This window comes from Sarcophilus harrisii, chromosome 5 (genome assembly GCF_902635505.1).
Source record: "Sarcophilus harrisii chromosome 5, mSarHar1.11, whole genome shotgun sequence".
Lineage (NCBI taxonomy): Eukaryota > Metazoa > Chordata > Mammalia > Dasyuromorphia > Dasyuridae > Sarcophilus > Sarcophilus harrisii.
The window spans coordinates 247,088,669-247,104,364 of record NC_045430.1 but is presented as its reverse complement, the minus strand read 5'-3'; the positions used below and the strand labels follow the sequence as shown (position 1 = coordinate 247,104,364).

The following is a 15,696-nucleotide window of genomic DNA, read 5'->3' as shown; positions in this document are numbered from 1 at the left end:
TGAGGAAGTAGGATCTGAGAGATCATAATAATAATTATTATTTTTTTAATTAAAGCTTTTTATTTTCAAAACATTACATGGATAATTTTCAACATTTCCCCCTTACAAAATCTTGCGTTCTGAATTTTTTCCCTCCCTTCTTCCCATTCTCTCCCCTAGATTAAGAAATCCAATATAGATCATAACAATTATAATAATAATCTTTGCAACCCTGAAAGCTTTAAGTGATCAAACTCGGGCCTTCTTGACTTCACTTCTACAATTCTTTAACGTGAACTATTGCCCAGTCTGTACTGGGCATATGAGAAAATGAAGAATAATAGGAGAAAGAATAGTGGTCACTGAAAGGATCAGGGAAGGCTTCCAAAAGAAATGGAACAGAAACAATTTTGAAGAAAAAATAATATTTATTTATAGACGAGGATACCTTTCAGGCAATGGGAACTAGCTTGTGTGAATGTCCAAAGGTAGGAGCTGGACAGTGGTTTTTGATGTCTGCTTTGGCTGAAACAGAGAGTGAAAAAGGAGACCTTTGGAAGGAAAAATTCTAGTCAGAGAGTAGAGGTAATCAAATGCAAGTCTGGGAAGCCTCCATTTTATCCTAGACGACAGGCAATTGGGAGCTACAAAAGGTTGGTGAGCCTGATAGTGACTTGGTCAGACTAGTCTCTTAGGAAAATTATTTTGTCAACTATATTGAGGCTAGATTGGAGAGGAAAATGGAGAATGGAAGTGGGGAGACCAATGAGGAAGGTACCCCAATAATCTAAAGGAGGGGAGAAGAATAGAACTATGTTGGTGACTATATGAATGGAGAAAAGGGGATGTATATGAATTATTACTCTTCTGTCTTAGAGGACAAAAGGAAAGTGTTTCTGGAGGACATAGCCTTTGAGTTGGGCCTTGAAAAACGAAGGTTAATTCACTCTTCTAGTTCAGGTTCTCCCGAGTCTTGTCTTTGTATCCCTGCCACTTTACATGATGCCATTCTTATTGTAAGGGCTCAGTCTTTGCTGAATGGAACTTCTATTCTCTGAGAGCTCTCCCTCCATGCTGGAGGGAACAAGCACAGAATCAGAAGAACAAATGCAAAGAAAAAAATGCATTTGAACCCTACTTTGCTTTCTGATACCGTATCCTTGTAGTCAGCCTAGGAGGTACTGGAGAATGTGATACCTCCTTGGCCATGCTTTGCACTGTAAATAGGCTGACCTTGAGCACGGTGAAGGGGAAGGGGAAATCAAATACCAGCTTGGTTTTTCTTGGTGAATCTGGCAGTGTGACAGGATCTTTGCATGTGACAGTATTACTAGACAAAAGAAAATCTCTCTCTCTCTCTCTCTCTCTCTCTCTCTCTCTCTCTCTCTCTCTCTCTCTCTCTCTCTCTCTCTTTCATACACACACACATTCTCTCCCCCCCACCCCAGTCAAAGACCAAAAAAAAAAAAAAAGTCTGGCTATTCAGCCCAATTTTGTCCCTGGGAGCTCACTCCCCATGGGGATGGGTCTGTGTACACTTCTTGGTTTCCTGGTGACAGAGGCTGGCACCAATTTGGAGAGGTTGGACTTGGTTGGCACATTGATGTGCTCCAGCTGCCCCATCCTATCACGAGGCTAGCTTTATTCACTCTTCAGCCAGACAGTTCTGACTGATGGATGGGTGGCAGCTTCTTGACCCTGGGTGCTCTTTTGACATTTGATGGGGATTTTCTAGTACTGTTAACTAGTTGAAGAGGTTGCTCTTAAAATTTTTTTCTTTTTTAATTTAGGAAATGTGTCATTCAGACACAAACCAGCTGGGGAAACTAATGAAAGAGTTAAATGTTTCATAGAAAACATTTGATTTCTTATTCATCCTGAGCTTTCTCTTCCCCCCTTCACCCTTCATCCTCCCAGTGATGGGAAGAGGTAGGGGAAGAAGTTGAAGGCATCATCTTGTGTTGACTTGGACGATTACCTCACAGGCTTATGACTGACCTAACTACCAGAGACTTAGGCTTTTCTTGAGTTAGGAGACAATTTTACAAATGCCTAATTATAATAGACCCTCTTCCTTCTCTGGGCCTCAGTTTCTTAATCTGTCAAATGAAGGTGTTGAGCCAGGTGACCCTTGACCCCTTCTAGATCTGTAATCCCATAATTCATGAGTCTCAAGATAGTTTTTTTTCTTTCTTTCTTGAAAGCTGGAAGTTGCCTGTTTGGCCTGGAGGGGATCTTTCAATGCTATGCTTCCATCATAGTTAGTGTTCTGGGAAGTGATTTGCCTGCTAATTAAATATATGTTCTAATTAGGTTAAATACTCAAAGATAAAAAAGCTTCTGCTTTTTTCTCCCCTTTTAGGGATTCGGGAGCCTTATAGTTGACTTTATATAGTATAGCATTTAACTAATGTCATTGAATACAGGAATGGAAAAGAGGGAAATAAAGCTGGCTTTGGATGCGGTAACATGAACTTAGGACTTTAAAGTTCCCTTCTCTGATGATGTCAATAAACTGTATTTCTGACCTCAAACAACCCTGATCCTTGGGCCCAAATAGGTTGGCCCTCTAAGTGACCTCCAAGGTCTCTTCAAGGTCCTTGTTTATAATCCATAATTACAATTATGTGCCTGTAAAAGATTTCATATGGATTGTTTCAGTTGAATTCTAGTTCCTAAAGGTGAACTGTTGTTAGTCAATGATATTAATAAGCCTTTCTCTTTGTATGTATTTTCCAGTACTTAGTACACTGGCTGGCACATAGTAAGTGCTTAATAAATGCTCATTTATTGGCTTAATAACAACACTAATAACTAACATATACAATGTTTTAAGGTTTGCAAAGCTTAGACATATTATCGGACTTCATTTTCACAATAACCCTCTGAGATCGACGTGATCATTGCTGTTATTCAGTCATTTCAATTGCATCTAACTCTCATGACCTCATTTGGAGTTTTCTTGGCAGAGATACTGAAGTAGTTTGCCATTTCCTTCTCTAGCTTATTTTACAGATCAGAAAATTGAGACAAATAGGGTTAAGTGACTTGTCTAAGGTCATATAGCTAGGAAGAATCTGAGGCCAGATATGAAATCGGGAAGTTGCATTTTCCTGATTTCAGGCCCCAGAACTATATCCATTGAGCTGTCTTGTTCCCATTTAATAGACAAGAAGATAGAATCTAAGAGAGATTAAATGACTTTCCCATTATTACACACAGCTAATGTCAGAAATGGGATTAGAACTCAGATCTTTCCTGAACCCCATGAATAATAATAATTTGTAATTATTATTAATGAATTAGTAGACATGGGGTAATAATGAGAAAGTCATTTATATTATTATTATTATTATTATTATTATAACATGCTAATAGCATATAATATAAATCATATTCTTTATTATTAATCATGAAGAATATAAATATGCAATTCATATGTAGGCATATGATAATATTAGTAACAACAAATGATAATAATTAGGGATAGAGACTGCTCATGTGATACGGGGAACTCTCAATTTCTGCTATCAATGCGAGTTAGCACTGTCTCTGCGACTTACAGTCTTAGAGTATTTCCTAGAGCACTGAGCAGTTAGTTGACTTGATCAGGGTCACAGGAAGATGATTTCAGAGGCAGGATTCTAACCTAGACTCAAGTGAGAGGTTTGTGTAAACTGCTATTAAAATCTAGAAGAAAAGTGAAACTTGGGAACTACCTCCAAGGAATTCGCAACCCCCTTAATTAAGAAACATGCCAAAGATACCTGTAGATCCTAAGTAAGGATAGGCGTTTTGAGAGAGAGCCATGCTGATGGGCATACAGCAGAAGTAAAATAAGAAGAGCATTTATGGAAGCCCAAAATGTAGGATTAGATCTGGCAAAGACCATTTAGCCTGATCTCTCCCTCTTTTAACAGATGAAAAAATTGAGGTTCAGAGAGGTTTATGGTTTGCTCAAGGTTGCACAGCTCATCATGTCATCCCTGATATTTTCAATCTTTCTTTTCAGATGTGTGCAATAGTACTGATCTTCCTGAAGTTGAAATCATCAGTCTACTGGAGGAACAACTGCCCCATTACAAGCTAAGAGCAGATACAATCTATGGTTATGACCACGACGACTGGCTCCACACTCCCCTCATTTCTCCTGATGCTAATATCGACCTAACAACTGAACAGATAGAAGAGACGCTGAAGTATTTTCGTAAGTGACCATCCTTTTTAGGGCTGATGGTACTGTTTTATTTTGGTGTTACAGTTGCCATGATGCAATATGGAAGATTTCTTTTTAACCAATTAGCATAATCCATTAAAATATTTTTATTTTTCAATCAACAAGCATTTATTTTCTCTCTTCCCCCCCCCCCATTTAGAAGATGAAAAAGAATAACAAAAGTTTAAGATTCATTTCAATATCTTTACCAAGAAAATTCCAAATGGAGGCATGAAAAGTCAAACATGACTGAAAAACAACTGTGAAACTCTGTTTTTGAGTGTTAGAGGTGGGATCTGAACCCAAGCCTTATACATCACTAGATTTTCTATGCCATGCTGGCCTCTTAATTTCAGTATTAATAATATAATAATTAATATATGTGATATGATATTAGATTAAGGACCAGAGTTGGAATCAGGAAGATTTAGCTTCAGGGTCTGGCTTTGACATACACTAGCAGGGTGATCCTGGACAAATCACCCATTTTTTCTAACAAGTATTCTTTTTCTTTTTTTCTTAAAACTTTTTATTTTCAAAACATATGCATGGATAATTCTTCAACATTAATCCTTATAAAATCTTGTGTTGCAATTTCCTTCCCTTTTCCCCTCATTCCCTCCGCAGATGGCAAATAATCCAATTTATGCGACAAGTATTCTTTCTTCTATACTATCTTCTATCCTCAAAGACAACTCAATGATGAATAACTTGTTCCTGATGAATTTAATCTTCAGTGGTAAAGGAAATTTCCACATTGGGAGTTTCCTTACAGTCCTGAGCTCTACTCTTTCCTCCTCCCTAGTCCCTCATAACTCCCCCAAATCATAATGACCAGATTATAGGATCATAGATACAGACTTGGAGCCAACCCAGGAGATGATCTCTTTCCAGTATCTTCATTTTACAGATGAGAAAACTTGAACCTTAGAAATCTCAAATGATTTGTCCAAGATTGACTAAGAAGCAGAAGATGAGATTTGAACTCGGGTCTTCTGATGTCAGTTTCAGCCATCCTCTCCCCCATCTGCCATACTACTTTCCATTATAATTAGTTTATTGTCTAGTGAGTCATCTTCCTCAGAATATGTTCATATATAATATGTTCTTTACTTGATGGTAGGTTAGGTGACGCCTCATTAATTTGGATATTGCCAATTTGAATTTGATGACAATTCAAAGCAGATTGCCCTGACAAAATGCACTTCTGTCATATCTGATGAAAAATCCCCAAAACATTCCCTAGCCTCTTAAAGAATCAACTTCAGTGGCATCTGTTTACACATTGAGTATTTAATTACAAATGATTCTTTGGTACTCATTAACACAGGCCCAGGAGCCCTGCCTGTTCTCAACACAGTTGTCAGTAATTAGCTTGCGTGACTGAAATAATTCTCCTTAAAACATTTCTCTTTAAAACAAAACAAAAATTTCTATCCTTCATTGGGCTTACGAGTTCATTGTAAATGCACGTGGTTTTACTTTGTTATTCCCAGTGAGCTCTTTCTGTAACTATTGGCTTGTAGGGAGTCAAAAGGCTTTTTAGTTTAAAATGACCTGTGTATTTTGTCCTTGACATAAACCTCAGACACCTTGTGGGGGCAGGAGACCATGTAGGGTGAGTCCATGCTGGAACTGAGAAAAATGTAAATATGAATCTGTCATTTATTAACCAAGGAAAGTGACCCCCGTGACATACAGAAAGCACCTTGCCAGGTCACTTACTTTGTTTATCTTGTCTGTCACCAAGGAAGTTGGTATATTATGGGCAAAACAGGAACAAAGTCCTTGTTAATTGACTTTTACTATTTTCTTTTTACTTTTTAGAGTGGGAAAAAAAATCCTTTCCCTCTCACTTTGTTGTAGACACTCCTACTACCCCAACAGACAAAATGTTTTTGCTTCTCCGGGCTGCCTTTGAATTTGACTGGTGGTATAAAAAGAGAGCCCCTAAACTGAATGCAGATTAGAGGAAATAATCATTTTAGGGACTGTATTTATCATCAGAAAGCATTCAGAGATCTGAAAGTTGGATAGAGACACCTAAAAAGGGACATGGAAATGGCCTGGGTTGATAGTTAAGTAAAAGGTTTCCTTGATGGATTTGGAAGAATAACAATGAGATGTTGATGAGACTTGGGATCTGTTCTGTGGGCCTATGTTATGTTTCATTTAAGTTGAATCCATGTATACTTCTGCATCTTGTTGCTCTATGATAAGCACATAGTAGTGAGTGCATAGTAGGTTCCAATTCTTTCAAGATTGTCACTTTCCTTTTGTGGACACTTCATCCTATAGATGGCTTTCCCCTTCTTTGGAGAGGCTCTCATCCCCTGGTGATCATCACCCTCTGGGGATGAGGCTTTCATACTTTCTCAGTTGGAAACTCAGGCAGACTGCTGAACCAGCCAAAATCCCTCCTCCTACTGGAAACCTTTCCTAATTAATCCCTTTTCATTTTAATGCCTTCCCTTTGTGGATTATTTCCAATTTGTCCTATAAATATCTTGTTTGTACATAATTATCTCCTCCACTAGACAGTGAGCACTCTTACCTTTCTTTGAGGAGGTAAATGACTCAGTGCATCAGACACTAACCAGCTAGAGAAGCCACTCAACTACTGTCTGCTTCAGTTTCCTAAAATGTAATATGATACTTCCTTCCTTCCTCCTTTCTTCCCTTCCTTCCTTCCTCCCTCCTTCCCTCCGTTCTTCCCTCCCTTCCTCCCTTCCTCTCTCCTTTCCTTCCTTCCAATGGTGTAAATAGCCAGTGGCATAAATGAATATTTAAATATGTCCACAATAATTTTGCTCACTTTGGAATATCTCACTTATCCTGAATATCTCACATAACTAATTAGCTGCCAAATCATGCTGATCCCACCTCCACAATATGCTTGCTACATCTGTTCCCCTTTTGCTACTCATGGCCACCACCCTAATTCAGGCTCTCTCCTCTCACCAGTATCTTGTATTTGCTCTTCTTGCCTCCATTCTCTTTTCTTGATAATCTGTCTTCTTTATAATTGCCACATTATTATTCCCAAAGCAAAAATATAGTTATAACATTGTACCCTTCAAGAAGTTTCTGCTTCTTGTTTTTAAGGATACAATGCAAGCTCCATTGGGCATTTAAAGTTCTTCACTATCTGGCTATCTTTGCCAACATATTACACACTGCTCTCCTTCATACTTTAAAAATAATTAACGAATAATGGGGAATCTTTTAATTTTTATACCTGTCAGTTAATTGGACAGTAGTGAAAATATGATTTAATGAAGAAAAGTGTGTTGGAGAAAAAGCCTTCTTGTTTTCTTTCTCGTATTTTCATTAATGATATCTCTGGCTTGTACACAAATCATTTTCATAAATAAATTAGAGTATATATGGACATTCATATTTACAATATACATACTTACAATACTATTAAGATATATAGAGAATCAATATACTTGACCTTTCACAGCCCCCGTCAGAATTTTCAAAGCTTCCTATCCTGATGAAGACTCACTGGTCTCTTAACAAAAAAAGGGGAAAGACAGTTTTTTGTTTTTGCCAGTTGTTACAAACTCTTCATGACCTCATTTTGGATTTTATGGCAAATATTCTGGAGTGGTTGTCATTTCTTTCTCCAGCTCATTTTGCAAATGAAGAAACCGAGGCAGAGTTAAGTGATTTGCCCAGAGTCACAGAGCTAGTAAGTGTCTGAGGCTGAATTTGAATTAGATCTTCTTGACTCCAGGCTGGGCACTCTTATTTTTTGTGCCACCTAGCTGTCTTATAACCATATGTATAATTTTATATATATATATAATCGGCATAACCTTGATATATGTATATATATCAAGTTTATGCTGAGTACTAAAATCATAGAAAATGGGGAGAAAGGATCTACATCTATGGAACTTAAGTAAACAACTAAAACCCAACCTTTCCCAGAAAAAAACCTATGATATCCTTTCTACAAGCGAGTCAGCCTCAGTAGGTTTCTGTACTAGAATCACTTTCAATGTCTGTCAGCTAAAAGGCAACTTCATTTTTTTCCACGCCTCAGGTCTTCTGGTAACCTTGTTAGGGTGCCAAGAGAAAGAGGTGTGTGTTCCTGGCAGGCTTGCCAATCCTATCTAGCTGATGAGGGCGCCTGCTTTCTGAATGTCTTCCTCTTAGTGTTTAGCTTTTCTAGGCCATATTTCACTCATTTACACTAAAAAAAAAAATGAGACAGAATGAAAGCAAAAAGTCCAAGCACCCTCATTTTGCAGGAGTATCGCAGCCCAGAGACATTGTACCTTCTTCTGGGTCACACAGCTAGAAAGTATCTGAGATAAGAGACTTGGATCTTCCTGATTCCAGAGTTCTACACAACACTGTCTGCACTTCCCATTCAACAAACAATTGTCAGCCTTTATAGCTTACATTTCAGTCTTTCTCTTCAAAGAGTTCCTGTTCTAGCTGATTTTTTTTTTTTAATTTAAGAGCAATGATTTGGTATCAGTCTCCTAGGTCCTACTGCCCTTAAATCCTGTTACCCTGAACACACTTTTTGGGTTTTAAAGTGACCCTGGCCTACTTGGTGGTCTTGGGACTTAGACTAGGTGGGTTTTAGCACTCCCATCTCCTGCCTTCCAAGTACTTTTATTGTCCGTCCTCCATGCCCAGAACTCTCTCCCTTCTCATTTCTGCCTCCTGGCTTTTTTAAAATTCCCATATCAAATTTCTACAAGAAGCCTCTCTGTCTTTCTTCTCAGTTCCTTTCCTCAGTTGTTTCTCTCCAGTTTATCCTGTCTCTATCTTGCTTTCCAAAGCTATTTGTAGATGGGGTTGCCTCCTTCATTAGGCTTCAAACTTCTTAAAAGCAGAGACAGTCTTTTGTCTTCCTTTGCATCCCCAAAGCTTAGCACAGAGCCTGGCACATAGTAAGTCCTTTACAAATGCCAGTTGACTGACTAAAGTGAATGTGACTTCCTCTTTCTTGCTGCATTATTGAATTAGCATAGCAAGATCACTGTTCCCTGATCCCTCTCTCTTATGGGCTTCCAAGGTCACAGAGTTACATAGGATGAATCAGGATTTAAATCTATGATTGAGGTGGTCTAGCTCTGGTTAAACAGTAGTAAGCACAAGCTTTTTGGGCTTGCATTGGTTAAGTGTCTCTCTTGCCTCCCTCTATGGTAATATTGGACATCATATTTCCTCTGTCAAACTCTTCTTTCTGCCCTTCCTATGTCACTGGCAGACATTTTCCTTTCTTCTCCTTCCTCTCCCTTCAGTGTCAATCAATCATTCTCCATTCCTCTCTTTGTTTACTTTCATTATACAGCCATTAACATTCATCTGCATAAATAACCCCTGCACCTGTCTTTGGGCCAAAGTTAGTATCTTCAGTCAGATGCTGATCGTCCTTGGGATCACATTAAAGCCCTGATCCCTTTTGGTGTTTCTTCCCATCATTTTTTTCTTACTGCTCTTATTTTCCTTTCTTCCTGCTTCATATTAACCCCGACAAACAAGCATCCATCTGTAGAATGCAGCTCTGTCTCTCATCAAATAAGGGTGGTGAGGGATGATCAGCAGCCAGGTGTGTTACCATGCTGTGTCCTTATGGGCAAGCCAGCTATCGCCCAAAGCAGGCCCCTTTAGTTCAGGTTAACTAACCCCTTGTTGAATATAACAATGAGAAGAAAGAGCTCTGAACTTGAGTTCAGAACACTGGAATTAGAATTCTGCTTTCTGCCTTAAAATGGCAGTGTGACCTTGGGGAAGTCAATCAGCCAAGCAATAAACATGACCCCTTTTGGGGTCATGAAGTCAAAATCAAATCATTCCTGGACGGGGCTCTTTTCAACAATTAGATGATTCAGGCCAGTTCCAGTGACCTTGTGACGAAGAGAGCCATCCGTACCCAGAGAGAAGACTGTGGGAAGATTGTGGGAACTGAGTGTGGATCACAACATAGCATTTTCACTCTTTCTGTTGCTATTTGCTTGCATTTTGTCTTTTTTATCAATTTTTTCCCTTTTTGATTTGATTTTTCTTGTGCAGCATAATTATGGAAATATCTATAGGAGAATTTCAGATGTTTAAGGTATATTGGATTGCTTGCTGTCTGGGAAGGATTTGGGAGAAGTGTGTGTGGGGGGATTAGAACACAAGGTTTTGCAAGGGTTAATGTTGAAAAATTATCCATGCATGTGTTTTGAAAATAAAAAGCTTTAATAAAAAAAATCAAATCATTCCTGCTCTCAAGGAGTGTGCATTTTATTGAGAGACAGTTGCTATCGTTTTGTTTTTCTCACTACTCTCTTTTCCTTTTCATCCTGCTTTGATCCAATGCAGACAAACAGGCACCAGTCTTTAGGATGCAGCCATGTCTCTGGGTTTGAGAAATTTGAGAAACCTCAGAAATCTGGATTTGAATTTCAGCACTCACCAGCTGTATGAGCATGAGGAAATTACTTAACCTCTTTGAGCCTCAATTTCCTCATCTTGGAAATGGAGTTAATAGTACCTGGGCTAGCTATTTTTCAGGGTTATTATAAGGGTCAAGTGAGATAATGGTTGGCACCATGTAAAATGCTTAGTAAACCTAAAAGTACTCTCTAAATGTCAGCTGTTATTTGTCTCTTTTTGGTATTTTGAGTGAAAACATTTAAGAAAATCAATACATCGATGAGTTTACTGTATTTGTATTTAAAGATTCTGATGTCAGGTACCCTCCAAAGACAAAGAGACATCTTTGCTCTTGTCTTTTTAACCAAAAGTCAGATGCACAAAGCTATCTCAAAACTGGTGCAGTCTCATCTTCAAAATAGCCTCTTTCCTTGTTGCTAATGGATCAGTTGATAGACTTGTACTTGAAGATCATACAGCTGATATGTTGGAATCTAAGAATGGGAGGCTAGCTGGGAAAATGGGTTCCTGACCAGCAGAGCTTTCCACTGTTTTTCGAAATCTCCCCTACTAATGCAGATCACAGTTTCTCTGTAAGATCTTCATCAGATACTGGTGCAGAAAAAGCCCACCTGTTGGCCTAGCTAATTGTGATGAGCCTCTCTGGACTTAGCAAGACACCTCCTTGCATCAGAGACATCAGGCCATTATTTCCCAGATTGATAGCTAAAATCCCAATAAGACTTTTTCTTCATGCTGAAGAGCATTGGTTGAGGGAAGTAGGGTTGTATGAGCCAGGAGAAGAGATGTGTAGAGGGTACACATTTGCAATTATTGAATATATGATGGGTTGTCATTCTGCTTGACCTTGAAGGACCAAAACTAATCAATGATCATAATCTATTGGGAGGAAGATTTTAAGTCAATATAAATATATATAATTAAATTAATATAATCAATATAAATAAATATAATTAAATAATAAATAAATAAGGTAGTGTAATAAGTCAGGAAGATCTGTGTTCAAATGTAGCCCCACATGCTTTCTGTATGATTATGGGGACAAGTCACTTGCCTCAGTTTCTTCATTTGTAAAATGAGCTGGAGAAAAAAATGGCAAACTAGTCCAGTATCTTTGCCAATAAAACTCCAAATGGGATAACAGAAAGTTGCATATGATTGAAAAATGGCTTAACAGCAATGAAAATTTAAAACTTCCTAATTTGTTTGAGGCTTATATCTGTGATTTCACTGGTATAGGGAATTCCTACTTCAAATGCAGATTGTCACCTGTTCTGAAACTCGACTTTTGGTCACTTACTGTTACCCTATCTGTAAAATGACAGGACTGACCTATAGGGTTTCAAAGATCTCCTTCAGCTCTGAAATCCTAGGATTCAGAATTGTCCAAGTCATCTGGATAGAGAGTTTGTCCTACAACTATAAAACCCATTGGATAAAAGACTCATAAATCCAGTCATGTGCACATTGTACTGTCATTTGGATCTGGATCTTTTATTTCATTGCTCTGGGCATTAATTAATTAGGGTTGCTGATTAGTGTCTGTAACTTAGTCTTAGATAGTATCCTGGGGTACCAAGAGGTTGAGATTTGCCCATGGGTATAGGGGTATAATGTCAGAGACAGGATCAAACTAAAATCTTTCTGACTTTGAGGAAAACAATTTATTTTCATTTGCCAAGCTTTCCCCATGCATATTAAAAATAAATCATGTGTTCTTCAAATTTACTAATGAATGACAGAAACCTGATTATAGGGAACCACTGAAATTTTTAGAGCAGGGAAGTGGTTCATCAGATTTGTATTTTAAGAAAGTTTTGAGGGGCAATTAGATGATGCAGATACTGTCCTGAAGTCAGGAGGACCTGAGTTCAAATCTGGCCTCAGACACTTAATACTAACTGTGTGACCCTGGGCAAGTCACTTAACTCCAATTGCCTCAGCAACAATAACAACAAAAAAAAGTTATGAGATTTTTTTTTTTACAACATCGATTGTTTTAACTTTGCATGGTGGAAAATTTTCTGAGCTCTTTAATACAACAGATTTGTTAGATGTAGCGCTTTTTGAATTCAAGATTTCCTTTTCTGGCTACCTTGAGAACCAATGCTCTTGTAGCTGCAGCTGTGTTGGCTCTGAGACAAATGCAACACATGCAACATGATCATGAATAGCTATAGTTACAGAGGCTAATTTTTCTTCTGTGGTATGTATGTGTAAAATGATCATTGTGTATATCACTGTCCATTGTGTGCAGTTACTTTTTATAGTTCTTCAGCTTCTGAGATCTTCCTGATGTTACAATCCTATTTATTATTATCCCTACTAGGCAATTACAAGCTGTTCAAAATGTAATAGCATTTTGCCTGAACTATAAGAAACATCAAGAAGTTACAAATATTTTCTTATAAAAAATTATCTTTTTTTTTCCTTTGGTCTTTGGTTGTTTGGGTGGTAATTGGGGTTAAGTGACTTGACCAGGATCACAGAGTTTGAGGTCAAATTTGAATTTGAGTCCTTCTGACTCCAGAAGTACTCTTATTTACTGTGTCACCTACCTGCCCCCAAACTGAATTTATTTATTTTAAAAATCAGTTCCATTAAAAAAAATCAGACAAAAGGTCATATTAACCCATTAGAGTTATTTGGAAGGCAATCATAAATTCAAGGGTTTTGTTTATTGTGTAAGAAAAATAAAAATATGAGTTATTTTAATTTACTTTAAGGTAGCCATCATGTATTTTATTCTTGGAGCATTCCACTTTGCAGCAGTTCATCCCATTTCCTATTTTTTCTCTAAATTTGTCATCTTTAAAAAAATGTCTATTTTAATAGCATTTAATTTAATAGCATACATACATACATATATATATATATTTACTTATAATGCAATTATATTAGATCATGTCCATATGCTACAGTTTGTTCAGCTATTGAACAATCTTTGGACTACTAGTGTTATTAGTTTTTGATTTTTTTGCAATCATACATGTAAGAAACACAATATCTTAGCAAGAACTCTACTGACTCAGTAGATTGATTGATGAATGCCGGAGGGATTTATTTTACATTCTTCCAAGAATCGGTACCTAAGCAAGTAGACATACCTTTGAAACTTCAAAGACAGCATTTTATTTTGTATCCTGAAGCATGAGTCCCTCCCCTGATTCCCCACTAATTGGATGTTATAGAAGTTACAGGATGTGACTCTCCACCCCTCATCCCTGTTCCCAAAGAGTTTATATTCTAGAGGGGTGAAGATCATAGTGGAGGGTTAAGGACAAAGAACGAAAGATTCTTTTCAAATCTCGGGCTATCACCCCTGATTACAAAAGTCAGTCCCTGCCCCCAAGGAGCTCATGTTCTTTTGGGGGAACATAAACACCATCCTTAATTATTCCTTGATGTCCATATGAGTTTCAGTTTTCTGATTTAAATATCATTTCTTCAATTTAATTTTCATAACTGTGTAAATCCCAAATGCCCATCCATTTCTCACAACACGAAATGTAGTTATAAATATTTTGGCATGTATAATTTTTCTTTCTTTGACCTCCTTAATGGTTTGTCAATGGGCACATTTATGCTCAGAGATCATTGCGGTCAGAGGGGATGACTTTTCTTATCTGTTTCCAAATTGTCTTTCATTCTGGTTGGATCAATTCACAGCTCAACCAGTTATGTCTGTCTAGCATGGACTTTTTTCATCTTTATCTTTGCCAGGTGGTATGATGCAAAACCTTAGAGTTGTTTTTATTTCCATTCCTTTTCTTAGTGAATTGAAGTATCTTTCATACGGTTATTGATTGAAGTTCTTTTGGAAACTATTCACATCCTTTAACCACTTATCTATTGAAGGATGTCTTTTGGTCTCACATATTTGTGTCTTTTCCCTATATATCTTCTTTCCCAAAGATACTTCATGCAAATTTTGTTGTTGTTCCTCCTCTCCACAGTTTCTTCTTATTTATAGATTTAGAGTTGAAAAAGACCTTCAGTGTTATCTATATTTTATAGCTACCTGGAGAGGCCCAGAGAGATTAAAATCCCTTCAAAATTAAATAGGTATTAAATTACAGAGTCAGCACTGAAATACAGAGCTTCAGACTTCAGGTATTATGCCCTTTTCCATTATATACCTCTGCTTCTCTCATTTCACTTTTCTGGCTGCATTGATTTTGTTTAGTCAAAAGCTCCTTAATTTTTTATAATCCAGAGTGTTTGTTTGATCTTTTCTGATCACATCAGCCTCTTGTTTGGTTAAGGATTTCCCCCTTTATATGCACATAGGCTCATTTTGCTCATTCTTTCTGGTGATACTGAATTTATCTTCCTTAAGAGGGAAAATAAATAAAAAGTAAAAGGTAGTGGGATGAAAGGATACTTTGCAGATTACCAATTTTCCTTTGCAGCATGTACACTAAGACATAGCTGGAATGCTGTAAGAAATACATTCAGTTGCAGCTCAGCATTTGTAATATTTCCCACTCCCACAAAATCAGCACCGACGTCAGGGGATTAGGTGGAGGATTGGTTACTAGAGGATCACAATTTGCTTTGGATTTCCAGTTCATCTGTGGTTCTATACTTTGTTCTTCATTGGCAGAGTGAACTCTTTATTACAAGCAACTAGCTAGCTAGTTCTATCACCCTTCCTCTCTTGAAGGTTTTGCTGACATAAGGCAAATCCGTAGATGTGTGTGATTCCCTTTTCCTCTTCCCCTGGGGTTCAGATTAATTTTAATGATAGTTAGAGATGCTGTACATTTTGTCTATTCAACTTTTATAGAATTTCATGCTGCATTTTTGAAGCTATTGTACAAAAGCACAACCTTGCTTTTTTCTTTTTTATGTGTGAATGGGGTGAAAAGTGGAGAGGGACTATACATGTGCAGTGAGAGGTGGTTTTATATTAGTCTTGAAAGCAGATTTTTTTTTTAAAGCAGACGGAGAGGGAAGGGTAGTTGAGGATACTTGATGGCAAGCTGTTCATTAACACCATGCCATCTGTGATCAGTGTAGAATCTCTTGATGGTGATTGTGATTTAAAAAAAAAATCCAAGCTATCCCCAAGGCACCCTGTTTTATTT

General features: G+C 37.6%; 1 protein-coding gene across 7 annotated transcripts in view; it reads left to right on the top strand.

Annotated features, from left to right (window-relative positions):
• Positions 1-15,696, top strand: part of TRAK1 (trafficking kinesin protein 1) — a 133,574-nt gene that overhangs the window by 30,128 nt on the left and 87,750 nt on the right. For 6 of the 7 annotated variants that reach the window (XM_023505135.2, XM_023505133.2, XM_023505134.2 and 3 more), the window contains exon 2: positions 3,992-4,186. Coding sequence is in view for 4 of the 7 variants with exons in the window: in XM_023505133.2 (XP_023360901.1) it covers positions 3,992-4,186 (195 nt within the window). In the remaining 3 variants the exon portion in view is untranslated. Of the gene's footprint in view, positions 1-3,991; positions 4,187-15,696 lie in introns of those variants that run through there. The other variant, XM_031940054.1, reaches the window with a different exon arrangement.